This window comes from Protopterus annectens, chromosome 9.part0 (genome assembly GCF_019279795.1).
Source record: "Protopterus annectens isolate FY-2018-M chromosome 9.part0, PAN1.0, whole genome shotgun sequence".
Taxonomy (NCBI): domain Eukaryota; kingdom Metazoa; phylum Chordata; order Ceratodontiformes; family Protopteridae; genus Protopterus; species Protopterus annectens.
This window is the reverse complement of record NC_056743.1, coordinates 1,462,600,939-1,462,615,970: the sequence shown is the minus strand read 5'-3', so window position 1 is coordinate 1,462,615,970 and position 15,032 is coordinate 1,462,600,939. Positions and strand designations below refer to the sequence as shown.

General features: G+C 39.6%; 1 protein-coding gene across 1 annotated transcript in view; it reads right to left on the bottom strand.

Annotated features, from left to right (window-relative positions):
• Nucleotides 1-6,127: 6,127 nt before the first annotated feature.
• Nucleotides 6,128-15,032, bottom strand: part of LOC122810700 (CD209 antigen-like protein A) — a 573,726-nt gene continuing 564,821 nt past the window's right edge. Inside the window, exon 5 of the mRNA XM_044082265.1 lies at nt 6,128-6,223. Coding sequence (XP_043938200.1) covers nt 6,128-6,223 — 96 coding nt within the window. The remainder of the gene's footprint in view (nt 6,224-15,032) is intronic.

Sequence of the window (15,032 nt, the reverse complement as noted above, 5' to 3'; positions counted from 1 at the left end):
TAATGTGTTTGAGTGCATTGTCACAGTGTTGTACATGTCACTGTGTCCTTCTCCATATCTGTAGCTGTCATGTGAGGTACATACCGTGGCAGCCATTATGTGGTGTGGAGGGGTACACTGACCTACATGTCCGTAGCTGACACACCATGTCTGGTGACACATACCATGTGCAGGTATTCCAGGAATAGTGTGCCACTGTGAATATCATTGGGCAGACTATTGTACACATTTATGACCCTGTTCACCCCTGACACATGCAGTGGTGGGCAGCCAATCACATATCTGGTGGTTACTGGTGTAGGTGATTTGAAATGGGGTATGGTACTCCAGTTTTGACACTGGTGTTCACTCCATGCCTTTGTCACCAGGCACCTGTTGCAATACATCTGTACACATGTGCCTCACTCAGAATATATATACATCTCTCTCTCTCTCTCTCTATATATATATATATATATATATATATATGTATATAGATATATCTATATGTATATATATATATATATATATATATATATATATATATACATATCTATATCTATATACATATATATATATATTGATGTACATATATTGCTATAGATATGGAGGGGGGTGTCAGAGGGGTGAGAGTGACAGAGGGGTGGGACAGGGGAGTGTGAGATCGTCATATACAGTCATACCTGTAGATAGTTAGATCTGTCTGTCTATGTATATGTATCTACATATATCTATATCTGTATGTGTGTATTATATATATATGTTTGTACATATTCTATCTATCTACATCTGTCTATGTATTCCTACATCTCTCTCTATGTATGTATACATATATGCATATTATATATATATATATATATATATGTATATATATATATATATATATATATATATACGTACATACATATATTGACATACATACGTATCCATATGATGGATAGGTATATCAACATGTTTGTTTACAAAACTGTATACACACACTAACATACTGCTAAACATACATAACTGTGAAACCTACTTTGTACATTGCACTACAACCTACATTCAACCTACATTGATATGTGCACATAGATGCTCTCACATACAAATGTATGTACAGCCTTCACTGATAGTTGCTGTATGTCCCCTGCCCTTTGCACATCTTCATATACATATGGATACAGACCAATGACACATATGGAGGGTTCACAGTATGTAGACTTTTATAGTATTACTTTACATTACCTGTGTTTGTCACAGCTGCTTGTGTTGCCGTCTGGTTTTGTGTCCTGCTGCTCCACTTGCCAGTTGTCAGCTTTCAGGTGGTTGTTGCTGACCAGTTTTGTTTGTGTATGTTTAATTTTTTTTCTCTGTCTCTCTCTCTCTCTCTCTCTGTCTCTCCCTACCTCCACAGGGTGCAATGAATGTATTGTATGTGTGGACTGGGAGTGCAGCATGCTTTTGTAGGTATCTGCATATGTCCATGTGATGGCCTCTGCACCAATTGTTAGCCAGCATTTGCTAATTGCATGCAGCCAGTTGTGTACTGATTGCAGTTCTCACTGTGATTTCAGGACAGTGCTATAAAAAGGTATGTGAGATAGGCGTAGCCCTTTCAGATTTTAAGGGCAGGGACCATGCTGGTATGCTGTGGACACTGTTCTGTGAGTGTAAAGGTTAGTATCTCTCTCATATTTCCGGCTGTGTTGTAGATTAACTTTTCTCCATTCATTTCTCCAGTTTCCTGTACTACGTGTGTATGTACACTGACACCTAAGACTACTACTACTGTTAATGTGGGTGTGCTTTCCTGTGGGACATGTGGTGTAACTGGTGTATAGCAGTGGCTCTTGCACTTTGTTGCTATGGCTTCAATATTTGCCCTTTACAGTCACTACTTGTATGCCTGCTAGGTGTCTTGACTGTAGTGTGTTGCTGTGGCTTTCCTATTTTCCATGTACATTCACACCTTGGAATGCTTGCTATATCTGCTAGGGTGTTACTGCATGCAGTGTGGTCTGGCCATGGTGTGGGCCTTGACATCTATTAGGGTATTTGAGTATGCTGCTGAGCAGGCCCCAGAGACTCTCAGGTGCATCTGTTATCTGCCTCATGGAATGGTACATATCAGAGCCCATGAGCCCACAGATGGCAACAGTGGAACTGATATCCCCACCCATGGGCAGTTGCCACTGTGCCTTCACTGCCCAGGACGGGGCTGTGCTGGGGGCTGTGTAGGCCGGGCAGCAGGCATGCCCGTTAGTTGTGCCACCTGTGCCTCAAGCTGGTGTAGGGGCCCAAGAACAGCTTCCTGGATCTCCCTACGCACTACAGTCCGGACGCTATGGAGAGTGAGTGGTGGTTCTCCTCCAGCCACACTTACAGAGGGGGGATGAGCCCCTTCCCCTGCAGTGCTTCCACCTGTAGGTGGCACAGGGCCACCGGAGGAGGGTCCGGACTGGGCACTACTGCCAGGTGCACTCGCCAGCTGAGGTGGGAGAGGTGGGTCCGCTGGAACCCGCCTTCCCTATCGTCCTATGTTTTGCATTATGTCATGACAGTTTGGGTTAGTAACATACAATACCATTCACAATTAGTTGTAACAGCATGCATTAGTATTCCCATTAACCAAACACCCAGATATTCACACCATTGAACAGCGAGCATAACACATGCATAATTTGAACAGCAATACACAGCCCAACAACATGCAGGGTTGATTGATGGCAACAGGCCATCAGGTTTGGATGTATGAACAGGGCAGATGCATCAACGTACATGCAAATATGTATGACCCAACAGGACAAATGTCCAGGGTGTTAATTGTGATTGCACATACCAATTTCACGTGGAATGGATTATATGTGGTTATAGGGTAGGGTGAAGAAAATATAATTAACACCTTCAAATACCAATACATATGCTGTACATTTCTAATAGCTGCAGATATATACACACTACAGTTCTACCTACAGTTTCCTATGTGATAACTACTTCAAGTTGGTGATAGGAATGTTACTGCTACATCAATATACATTTTCATTTTTATTCATACACGTTCATATCTGGCTCTGTTCAGCTACATCATCTTGCTACATTTGCTTTATATAGCTATAGACAACTGTGGATGTTTGGTATTTCAGACAATCATACTATCTGCATATTGCAGACTGAGAGCAACATATCCAGATTTTGGGATACACGTTCTAGCTGCAGGAACATTTTGAACACATTTTGCAGTTTGGTTCTGCTTGTCACATTCATTTCATTCTGTACTGACTGCAGTATACTTTATTCAGGAGTTATTACTACTTTATTGGTGGATTCATAACTCTTTCTCACACTCTCTCACTTGTTTTATTTTTACAATTCAGGATGGTACTTACTTCTAGGCTTTATTGACATGTTTTACCTGTAGTTATTACAATCCTTTCCAACAGTCTCACTTCTGTCATGTTTCAGTATTTCAACAGGGATATATTTCACACATGTGTTTTGATCATCTTCTGCAGCTGTACTTTTCAGCCTGCTGCAGGTTGTGTACTATTATATTACAGGTGGGACATCTTTATTTCAGACTTTATTTCAGACATTTTCATTTTTCTGTTTGGATTACAGACTGCAACACACTTTTGTAATCAAGCAATACTTGCAAACACTCTTACACTGTTACTTGCACATTTTATTACTTAGTGACTACACTGCACTCTTTTGTTAACTGTCATACTTTTATATTTATTTACAGTTACAGGGAGAGGATTACTGACCTGCCTGGTGGCGCAACCGCACCAGCCTATTGCCATAGGCTCTGCGGTTCACAGAACGGACACCTGCAGCTGTAATATAAATAAAGTATTATTGGAATACACATCTCCATAATATCAGCTAGGTTAATTTCTTACATACATAATTAGATGTAACTTACTCAGTAGTGGGGCGTTGGGCATTTGCCGGGCCTCCTGGATCCAAAGGTTCAGTTGGTCCTGCTTCCGTCTCTTCAGGTCCGCATGGTGGTGACGGACCTGCTCACCTGTCCTTGGAATCCCTGTGGCACTGGTAAGATCATGAGCCAACCGGTCCCACGCCTCAGCCCTATATGCTCCCCACAGGACCTGGCCCTGCATGAGTTGGGCCTCATGATTGTGGACAAGGAGCCAAATCATATATTTGGACTCCTCAATGCCCCACCTCTGTGCTCAAAAGCAACTACCCTCACCTACTCCTGACATTCTGGCTGCAAGTTAGTTCTACAATCGGTTATGCTGTGTATTCCCGCCTATGGGGCTTATATATGTCGTTTTTCCCACACTTATCTGTGATTGGCCATTTTGGAATTGTATCAGCTTCACAAACCTGCTTTGTCATGCTCCTCTTTCTATTCATTCCTATATATTTGCTATTACTGCATTTCTAAGTACAGCTGTCATGGCTTAGTGGTTCAGTACCTTGACTATGGTGTATGGTATCCTGGGTTCGATCCTGGCCACTGCTTTTTATATTTTATGACTGTCTGCACAGGCTAGGAGGTATGTCTGTGTAAAGGCAGTTTTGTTACAGCTTGCTCAACGTTGCCCGTCGGTTAGCTTGTTGGCACGGTGCGCAGCTCCGCGCAAATGGGTTACGCTGGTTTACACATCATTTGGCTGTCAGCATGCATCTTACGCTCAGCTCAGCTAGGGGCACACAGTTTCAGCGTGTTAAACCACTGCTCACCTACGGGCACCCATTTTGCACCTGTTATACCACTGCTTACCTACGGGCACTCATTTTGCACCTGTTGAACCACTGCTCACCTACGGGCACTCATTTTGCACCTGTTGAACCATTGTTCATCTACGGGCAGATGCACTCAACTTGTTAAACTGTAGCTCAGCTATAGGCACATCTGGCATTTTTTATTATTTTGTTATCTCACATTTCTTCAAAATAAATGGCCCATTTCATTACATTTTACATAAAATTAAATTTTATATGTGTACATATATGTCAGGGACTTGTTTCGTGCTTATTTCACTAAAAATAAAAATTGATGTTGTGGGGGCTCGAACCATGACTGCCTGCTCTTCAGCTGATGTCTCTACCGCTACGCTATTGCTTTTTGGCTTACTTTGCATATTTAGTTCTTATATGCTTTTCCACTGACTGCTAACTGTGGCTAAGCTACGGGCACGCCCACGCAAACGAGCGCACTCATGGGCAAACATCTTTACAATTTAAAAAAAAAATATATAACATGTTCATTTATATATTTTATGTTCATAGTCTGTGGGGGCATGTGTTGTGTTTATTCACATTTCCATGGACTCTGTCGTGGGGGTTTACTTTCGGGACTTTTACTCTTCTGGGGGCGTGTCCGTTTGCAGGGCTCGGCCTACGGACACTCCCCCTACTGTCTTCCACGGACCGTGTAAGCCTTAGGTGTGATTCAGCATGCCCTCATGCATATGCATGACATGCTGATGTCACACCGTTTAACTGCAGCCTCCGTGTAAGCCTTGTAACTCTTACACGGAGGCTTCGTGAATCCTGCCCGGTATCTTTCTTCCCATGTACTTAATGTGTAATTTTAATTATATCTTCCATGGATCATCTATCTTAATCGTTGTGTGTCACATATTTGTCTTCATCTCATCACCTGCAGTGCACTTAAGGATATAACAACAAGCTGTAGCAAAACATAGCCTGATATGTCTTATTTTTTAATTTTAGTAGCCATGATGGTAATTTTTACAGTCAACCATCTCCACAAATGTTCTCAGGCCAGAAGATTTTCAGGGTAGAGTGTTGCATCTTATAAGAAGAGGATCTGATCAGCAGGAAAATATTCCAATTAAAAACCTGTTTTGAAATTCTTGAGGTGTGGGAGTCAAGGAGACGCACAGTGCTTTTCTTTTTGTAGCGTATGCTATTACTGTTAGATTTATCAGAGAAAAAAAAAACATCTCCCTACTCAAAATTGCGACTTAATGCTGTAAAGGTTATTTAGGTTTGTGACAGACTGTATACTGTTATACTTATTGACCGTTATATGTTTGGTGTTATTCTCTAGTTATAACATGTTTATACAGAGCAAACCAAGTCAAAATTGCTTGTGTGTCAAGGGCAAATAAGTCTTTAAAGTATCTTTATATGAAATTCTAGCATCTGTGAATGCACTGTATAAATTTGCTTACCTTAAACCGACATTAGATCCATCTACCCACTGCCATGTGCTATCTAGATAATGAAGTCCAATCCATGAAATGTTCTGAGTTTTCATAAAGTTCTGTGTCAGGGAAAACAGGAACTTTTTAAAGTTACATTTAAAACTGCACTGTACAGACAAGGTAATAGTGTGGACCATGCTAAATTCACATTTCACTCCACACCTTCCATTTTACAATATAAAACAGATAAACTAATGTTGACATTGAAAGGTTAACTCCCAAAACCTTTATACCAAACCAGGCATTCATTGCTGTGAACACAACTTGACCATCTGTTCTGTATTTCACTGCTTATAAACAGTATTTGTAAATAAGAACTATTTTGTATTGCCCCTTATGCTGCTTGCTTCTGCTCTTTTCTGTACTGTATACTACTGATCACATCGCAAACTGTATCATTAGTGATTTATGTTTAATCGTTTCATTGAATTTATGTTGTACTGTCATAATAAGCTGTCCATTATTGCTACGTTTTGGACTGCATCTATATTCATTTCACAGTCCGATTTCATTCCATCACATTACCATTCCTTACCATTTCTAACTTGCATTTCTTAACATTGTATATATATATATATATATATATATATATATATATATATATATTTTTTTTTTTTTTTTGGAATCGTTTCCCTAGAACTCCACAGAAAATGGGACTTTCGGTTTTAACATTTCCAGGTTATACATGAAAATAAATAAGTATTGAATATCATTAATAACAAAACAGGTGTGTATTGTTAGTAGTACCACAGGTCTACAAAGTTGCTTCTTATTTACATTTCTTTGTTTATCTGTTTTACTTTTGCTGTATTTATGGTTTGTTTGCTGCAGGTCATTTAACACCACCTACATGCAGCTGTAATTACTAGTTCAATAACTGGTTCATTCCGGTAGCCATGGCTGCGAATGTAGGAATGTTATATTCTGCTTACAGTGGGTTCAGGTTGCTAGGTAGTGAGACAGTTCCCTGTGGTACACTTGGTTAAAGACACATGGCTGAAGTGACATTTAGCTGTGAAGACATGTGGCTGTTGCAAATTTTCTGTGGGCAAAGAGAACATGCAGTGACTTTCCCACAAGTTCAGTAAAGAGGTGCACATGGGCAGAGTAACTAATATGTGTTCTGCTTGGTGTACAGTACATGGTTATGCAACTATACATGTAAAAGTGTGCTACAGCATGGAGGAAATCCTGTATGCTACATAATCACATGTATGTTCTACTATGCAATCTAGTATATCATACATATGTACTAGTATGTGTTTTAAATAATTGTCCTCAGACACTGTGAAGTGTGTAATGGTCCTCACATACCAGTAATAAAGACACTGCATTTTTACTGCCATTTATATGCTCACTGGGCAGCCTGCTGCTGATGCCTGCCATATCACCTGTTGCCTGTTGGTGTCTTGGGGGCCAAGGACATTATTTTCCCTCTGTGCACTTGGTGTTTGAAGCTATGGGCATGGCACTGTGTGTTTGTCATTGCCCTTAGGGTATTTGCAACAGTCATATCTCTCTGTAGCTGAATGTTACTTCATCCATGTGCCCCCAGCCAAATGTACTGCAAGGAAAAGTCTCATTGCCTAGGAGCCTGAACCTGCTTAGAAGAGTATTTATGCCATTGGTTCTGTAGAATAGGGACAGGGTATGCCTGAATCATTAGTGACCCACTGGGCCTAAGGGGTGAAGATAAGTCTCGATTAGGGCAGAAAGCAAATTGGGCAAGTTTCCAAAATACTGGAGTAGCAAGAGTGAATGGCCTCACTACTTTGATCAGTAAAATTCAACTGTCCCATAAGGATGACATCCCAGAGGGCATCATCTGCACAATTCAATATCTCATGATACCAAGGTATTTAAATAAATGGTGGCTTGCAATACCAAGACTAAACAACACAATGCAAAAACATTCTATGTTAATGAAATACATTGTCTCTGAGTGTGCTGCTAAAGTTGTCCGTGGAATCAGTGTGGTCATCTAGTCCAGAAGAAATTCTCAGACAGAGCAGCTCCATCTGTATGGAAGAACTAGAAACTGTGTATTTGGGGCCACTAGCCCACCAAGGGAATGAGATTTTTCTTTTAAAGAAACTAAAATGAACTGTTCACTAAGGAATTAGGAGGACAGGTCTAATAACCAGTGAAGGGCATGCAAGAAGTTCCATGCAGGCACCCAGACTACCGTTAGCTTCAGTATAGCTCTGCCTGTATGCGGGACTAGGTACTTCAGGCATTCAGGCTTCCCATCTGGTCTTGTCTACAATACTTACCTCCATATACAGGTGAAGCCTTTGACTCATAGTGAAGCCTATTCATTTTAATGGGCTTCACCACTGAGTCAGACTTGAGTATTGGTGAGCCTCACCAATGTACAACACTAAATTAGTTCGGAGTCGTGTGCCTGATTCCCTTTTATGGAATTAGGCATATGACCATGGTAGTCCCTTTTACCAATTATGGATTTTAAACTGGCAAATTCTTATTTTTTAATATTCCCAACTCACCACACCAAAAGCTTTTTAGGGGTATCAGGCATGGAATAACATTCCCATCTCAGTGTGCTACACCACACCAAAGGCTTTTGGAATCCAGCCCTTTGTTGTACTTTCAGGAAGATGAAAAAGATTTACTGTTTCTGAACTGCAGAAGGACATGTGAGCTAGCATCAAACTTCTCAAGTCTACCTCATTATCATGATGAGATATTTTCCTCATTTTGAACCATAAAGATGCCATATTCCATGCTATTCCACACTGAATGGGTCTGCAGCACATTTAGAGGAAGGAAGGTTGAGGTCTATAACTTAACATATTTATCTGATGTAAGGAAACTGATCAAAATTTTCTTGAAAGATCTACCTGAAACAACTGTCAGAATGGGCATCATCAGATTGCTCTGCACAGGGGAATATACCTCAGCTATGAAAAAATGTGTTCCAGTGACTGCCCCAGCCCCCAGAAAAAGTCAACAACTATGTTTTTAAGCAGTATATTTGTAAGCACATAAATTCATGAAAAGAAGAAACAGTCTGAGCTGGCATGCCAACAATTGTGTAAAAACTCTTCATGCTTTTCTTCTTCACAATCATAGTACTAGGCACGGTAGATAACTCATGTCATTTCACCAGGCAGACTATTCTAAGCACCTGTAATTGGTTTAATGTTTTCCTGATAATCTCTAGTTATATGACTAGAAACTACTATGTGGGAGTTGCAGACATGCAAATCTCAAGGGATTTGTTCTTTTGTTTTGTTTTGTTTTCAGGTATGACTACATTACTTCTGCTAGTAGCACTGGCAGCAAAATCAGATTGAACCACTGGCAGTGGTAATGGTGGACACTGCTCACAGCAAAATATAGATTTCTTTTTTTTAAATTTTTTTATCACAGATGACAAAAGGTCTAGGGATGAAAACATGCTTCTCAAATGTCCATGATTTAGCCTTATATTTTAGTTTACTCCTTGTTAAATTTGTAATTTTCTGGTAAATCCTTGAGGATCGTGGTCACCCTCCCTCAATAGTGCACCTTGTTAACAGAAGCATTCCTCATTTTGAGGCTTAAAATTTCTATGTTCCATATTGAAAGGGTTTGACACACATTCCTTGCAAAGAAACTTTCTTTTTGCCAAGCAGACAATCCAACAGTTAAAATTTTGGTCTGAATTTGAACTAGTCAAAGTAACACTCACTGCAATTCTACATTTCCAGTCCTGCTTTATCTCCCAGTGAAATTTGAAAAATTGGTTTTGCATTCTTAACATTTTAAATATATTTTATTTACCTGTTTTCCCTGCTATCCATATCGTCCTTTCAGTTGACTGAAAAAAGTATTCAAAGTCACTAAAACTAATTATTTACCTGTATAACAAGATGACAGTAGTGACCTCCACTGCATAGCTCCCTTCAGGCATAGGCCAACTAGCCAGCCACCTAGGGTGCCAGTGTAGCAGGGGCACTTTTATAGAATGCATTTGCTTATTTTTTGTAGTAAAGAAATGTTTTTAAAACATGTATATGAGTACAGGAAAAACTGAAGATTAAGACAAAGTGTGAGAAAAATGAAGTAAAAAAGTAATCTGGATGGAGTAGGTAGACCAGGATGGGGGCACTGGGTGGGGATTGTGGTGGGGCACTGTAGAGTCCTTTTGCCTAGGGCATCAGCTAACCAAAGGCCGGCCCTGTCCATGGCTTTTTAAATGATAACATTCTTTTTTTCCCCATTTTCTAGTGAACTGAAACAAACATGGAAGTCAATACTGCCTTGTCTTTATCTATATAATGAGTTGATAGTAGTGACATCCATTGCTTTTTTACCTGCTAGTAACTTTTTTTATGTTGTCCCAATTTTTTACTGACATTTCTTTGTACTGAAATAAAAAAGCAGTGTAGCTATGGTGTGGCAAAGGGAGCAGTCTCCAAGAGCATAAGGTGTTAAGGGGCACAATTAGCAGAGCCTATCAGTCAGCAGTGCAGTGCTGGTATTCTGGTATTTATTTCAATACTGGTTCTGTAGTCATAGTTTACTTCATGTTTTAAGAAGAAAGCTTTTTTTTTTTGCTCCTCATGTAGATCAGTGGATGTGACCCAGGGATGCAGCATAGGGTCAGATTCATACAATATAGAAAAAAAAAAAAAAAAAAAAAAAACACGACTGTGCTTTTTTTGGATTCCCCAATTTGTTGCAGCAAATGAGCTGACTTTCCAGAAATAACAGGAGATTTAATCTCACAGCAAAGAATGTATTTTCTTGGGCAGGACTGTATGAAATTTCCTTTTGCAGTAGAAAGGAACAGGTAGAGAAATGGTGCATATTGCTTTTGTTTTTTTTTTTTTTTTTTTTTTTTTTGCTGTGTGTGTTGAAGTGGTTGCTTTTACAGCAGAACAGAAGAGAGAATTATTTTGCAGCAGATTGTATTTCAATGGAATGAACAGAACAGTTTAGAACACGTAGGAGGTTCTTTTTTCAGCAGAACAAATGGAACAGTTTGAGGATTCCTTTTGCAGCAGACAGCATGTGAATATGTATAGGTTTGTGTGTGTGTGTGTGTGTGTGTGTGTGTGTGTGTGTGTGTGTGTGTGTGTGTGTGTGTGTGATGCATTAGTAAGAGAGGGCTGTTTTGTTAAGTGATGTGGTCAGACTCAAACCCTATCCATTGCTACAGGAGCAAAAGACTTACCCCCAGATTTAATAAACTCCATGTAGGAATAGTATAAGTTCTATAGAGTGTACCATGGCTGTGTCTGCAGCTCCACCTCAGCAGCGTGCCTTGCATATTAATGAAAGCACGCTACTGAGGGAGAGCCATGTAACATGGTTACTGAATCAGTGCAGGGGGTGTGTGACAGTGCTCGGAGATGAGTAACACATCCCCTGCACTGTCAAAGTGCCAGATGGCACTGAAATATAAATGTTAAATGTGCTTACTTTTTCTAATTTTTTTTTTAAATTTTTGTAGGGAGTGTGTTAAATTGTCTGGAGATGAGTAATACACACCCCTGGTCTGTGAAAGAGCCAGATGGCACTGAAATCTAATAGTTAAAATGTCATTTCCCATTTTTTTCCTTTTTTTTTTTTTGTTTTTTTTTTTGTTTGCGTTTGCACGGTGCTGCATTTAGCAATGAACACATGCCAGACATCTACAAATAGAAATAGGATGCTTTTAATTTAAATGAAAAAGGTCACGTTTAAACATCGCTGAATGGGTTTGCGCGGGGTGGCACATCGAGTTACTCAGCAGTGCTTAAATGTAACTGAAAGCTATATAGAAATTTATTGCTGTAATCATCATATCCATGGTAGCTCAATTGTTAGAATCACAGTCTTGTGTGCAGTAGGTGCATGGTCTGAATACACAAACATGTCATTAAGCTTCTATATTTGATAGCATTAATTTAGACATGTTCTTTTTTTATTGACGTATGTATTGATATTGATTAATTGGGTAAGTCCAGCTGGTCCAGAAGCCCATTTTCAGTGGAGATATGAGGAAAAAGGCTCCAGTTACACACAAGTGTCCAATAGATTCCAGTCACACCCCAAAACAAAATATTTAAAATACATCAAGTTTAGGTCATTTAAAGTAACATACATATGCATAATAATAGTGTATCATTAATGAACAATTAATTTCAATATTTTTTTTTTATTTTTAAAAATATTTGGTTTGCCTGTAGCTAAGTTCTGGTAAGCACTGCTAAGCCAAGCCAAGAAATGCTTAAACAGGACGTATTTTAGCAGTACATAGCAATGTGCTGCTCCACTTAGCTGGTTTGGGAACTGCTCATCAATGCCATTTAAGCAGTCCTCAGCTCAGCTAAGCTGGTTTGCACAGTGCTAAGCATTGTCTGTTTAAGCAATGCTCGGCTGAGCTCAGTGGGATTGTGTGGTGCTAAGTAAAGTTTAGCATTTTTAAAAATGGTCCAATGGGGGAAAAGGGTGGGAAACAGCCTGATTTAAAGTGAACAGGTGGGAATACAACTAGAACCTGTTGGAGTTTGATCTGTGCAGGAGCTATGGCCGGAGTTCGAGAGGGTGCACACTTCCGGGTGCAGCAGTGGGGCATATTGGAGTCCAGGGTTATGGTTGGGCTCCTCATAAAAGACCATGCCATCTAGCTGCTGCAGGGCCAGTACCAGGAGTCCAAATACAAATCAGAGGCCTGGGACTGGCTGCCATGCAACCTCACCACTGCAATTGGCATCCCCCACACTGATGAGCAGGTGCATCACCACTATGACAACCTGAAGCATAGGACAGGGGAATTTCTTGGCCCAGTGGATCCAAGATGCTCAGAACAACAATGCCTCACAAATTTGTGAGTAGTGTCAACATTGTTTTACCAAATTCTAGTATGAATATCTGATAGACAGGTATGCATAATGATGTGTTTCTCTCCCCACAGCTGCAGAGAAGAGAGAGTTCACAGCCTGGAAGCCCATGCAGGGTACCTGGCCAGGATGCACCAAGAGTGTGGTGAGTACATATATATCTTGTAATATACAGTAATATAAAAAAGAAAAAGTGCAGTAGTAACTGCCAGTAGGTATATTGTGTTTTGACTGTACTGCAATAAATATGTTCATAGACCTGGACTGATATAAGTGAGTAATGCCAGGTACAGTTCAATATAGATGAAAGCATGAAACCTGTTAATGTTAAGGAAAGAAATCTAATACGGCATTAATAATGTTTAGGAATAACGTGTATACTGTATTAATAATAATGTTCTGTTAATAAAGTAAACCGGCATTCATAATGTGAAGGGAATAAATTAACTGCATTCATGATTTACATGAAATAACATACAACTGCAGTCAGAATTATGAAGGAAATAAAGATAGTAATGCATTGATTGTGGAATAACAGCTGTCTTTCAATGCCTGCATTATACAAAATGTAGAGCAATAAAGATTGTTAGATGTATACCAATCGCTGTGTCATGTCACCCTCAATAAAGCTGTGTTGTGCCAAATGTTGTGTGTATTATGGGCTGTTGTTCAAGAAATCGAATATTACAAGTGCTGTGAAGTAAACACAGTTATAATACCATGAAGTGACTGATGGTTGGCTGATAAATAACTGTCATACTAAACTGTAGATGTGAAAATGTACTACAAGATATAATGCAATATGATATTTGTTCAGCACTAAGATCTAAACCTAGAGTACTACTGTGTAAGGTATTATAGTGTGTTTATCCCAGGATTGTGTTGACCTATGCATTTTAGCTATATGCATTCCTGAACTTAGTTATGTTGATGCAGGTAAGTATGAAACTGTAATAGCTGTAGATTACAAATATAACATCTGCAACTGTATATGGGTCAGGTAGGCAACCCAGTACCCCAATATGGTTCATACACATCACACATATTCCCATCCACTAGGATTTAAATGTGTACACCTGCATTCCAAGTATTAATACACAGTTCACCTACTACCTCTGTCATGCATGAGTCTCATGCATGTGTGTTCAAGTGTCACTGCAGCCTTATCTGACACTCTTCCTCTATTACCAGGTCATATTTTATTACCAGGTGAGCTTTAGTCACACATCAGTCAGTCAACACACCACAGTAGCTCAGTTTGATAAATAATATATATGCTGCTCATCTGGCAACCCCCAGACCAGGGTTTGAATCCGGGGACAAGTACTACTATATATTTATAGAAACACACAAGTACTACTGAATATGTATAGAAATAATTATATATTGTTAACAGATGTTCTCCCACAGGAATTACAGGTAAATAAATGTCTGTAGTAGCTGTTTGAATGGTATACTAATTTGTGTGTCCAGATATACTAGTGTGTAAACAACATTGCTCAGCAAGGTGATAAGACTTCATTAAATAAAACATCCAGAAGTGCACTACTATTCCAAGTTAATAAGACAAATAAAACTGTTTATTCCTGTTATGGCTGTATGCCTGGTGTGTCTGTGAATGTCTGCTGATAATCTACCCCCATGCCTGCTAATGATGTCAGGATAAGTGTAAACTGTACTGTGAACAGTATATGTCTCTCAAGTGTCATGCTGCCATGGATAGTGATCACTGTTGCCAAAAATCTTGGACACAGATATAAACTCCAGTCAAAGTATGCCAGTAGCACACTCACATAACATCAGTTCACAGTACACATTGGTAGTCATATATGTTCCCCTGACATGTAAAAGTCCCCTGTAGTTTTGTACCTGTAAGGGATACATCTTGGCCCATACTGTCCCATGCAGATAGCTTGAGAGGTATCTATGTGCTACAGAAGCAATAGGGCACTTGCAGATATAACATAAGGGCAAACCCGTAGAGTACAGAGCAGTACTGTTGTGAAAATATAGCCTATACAGTTGGTAATGGAAT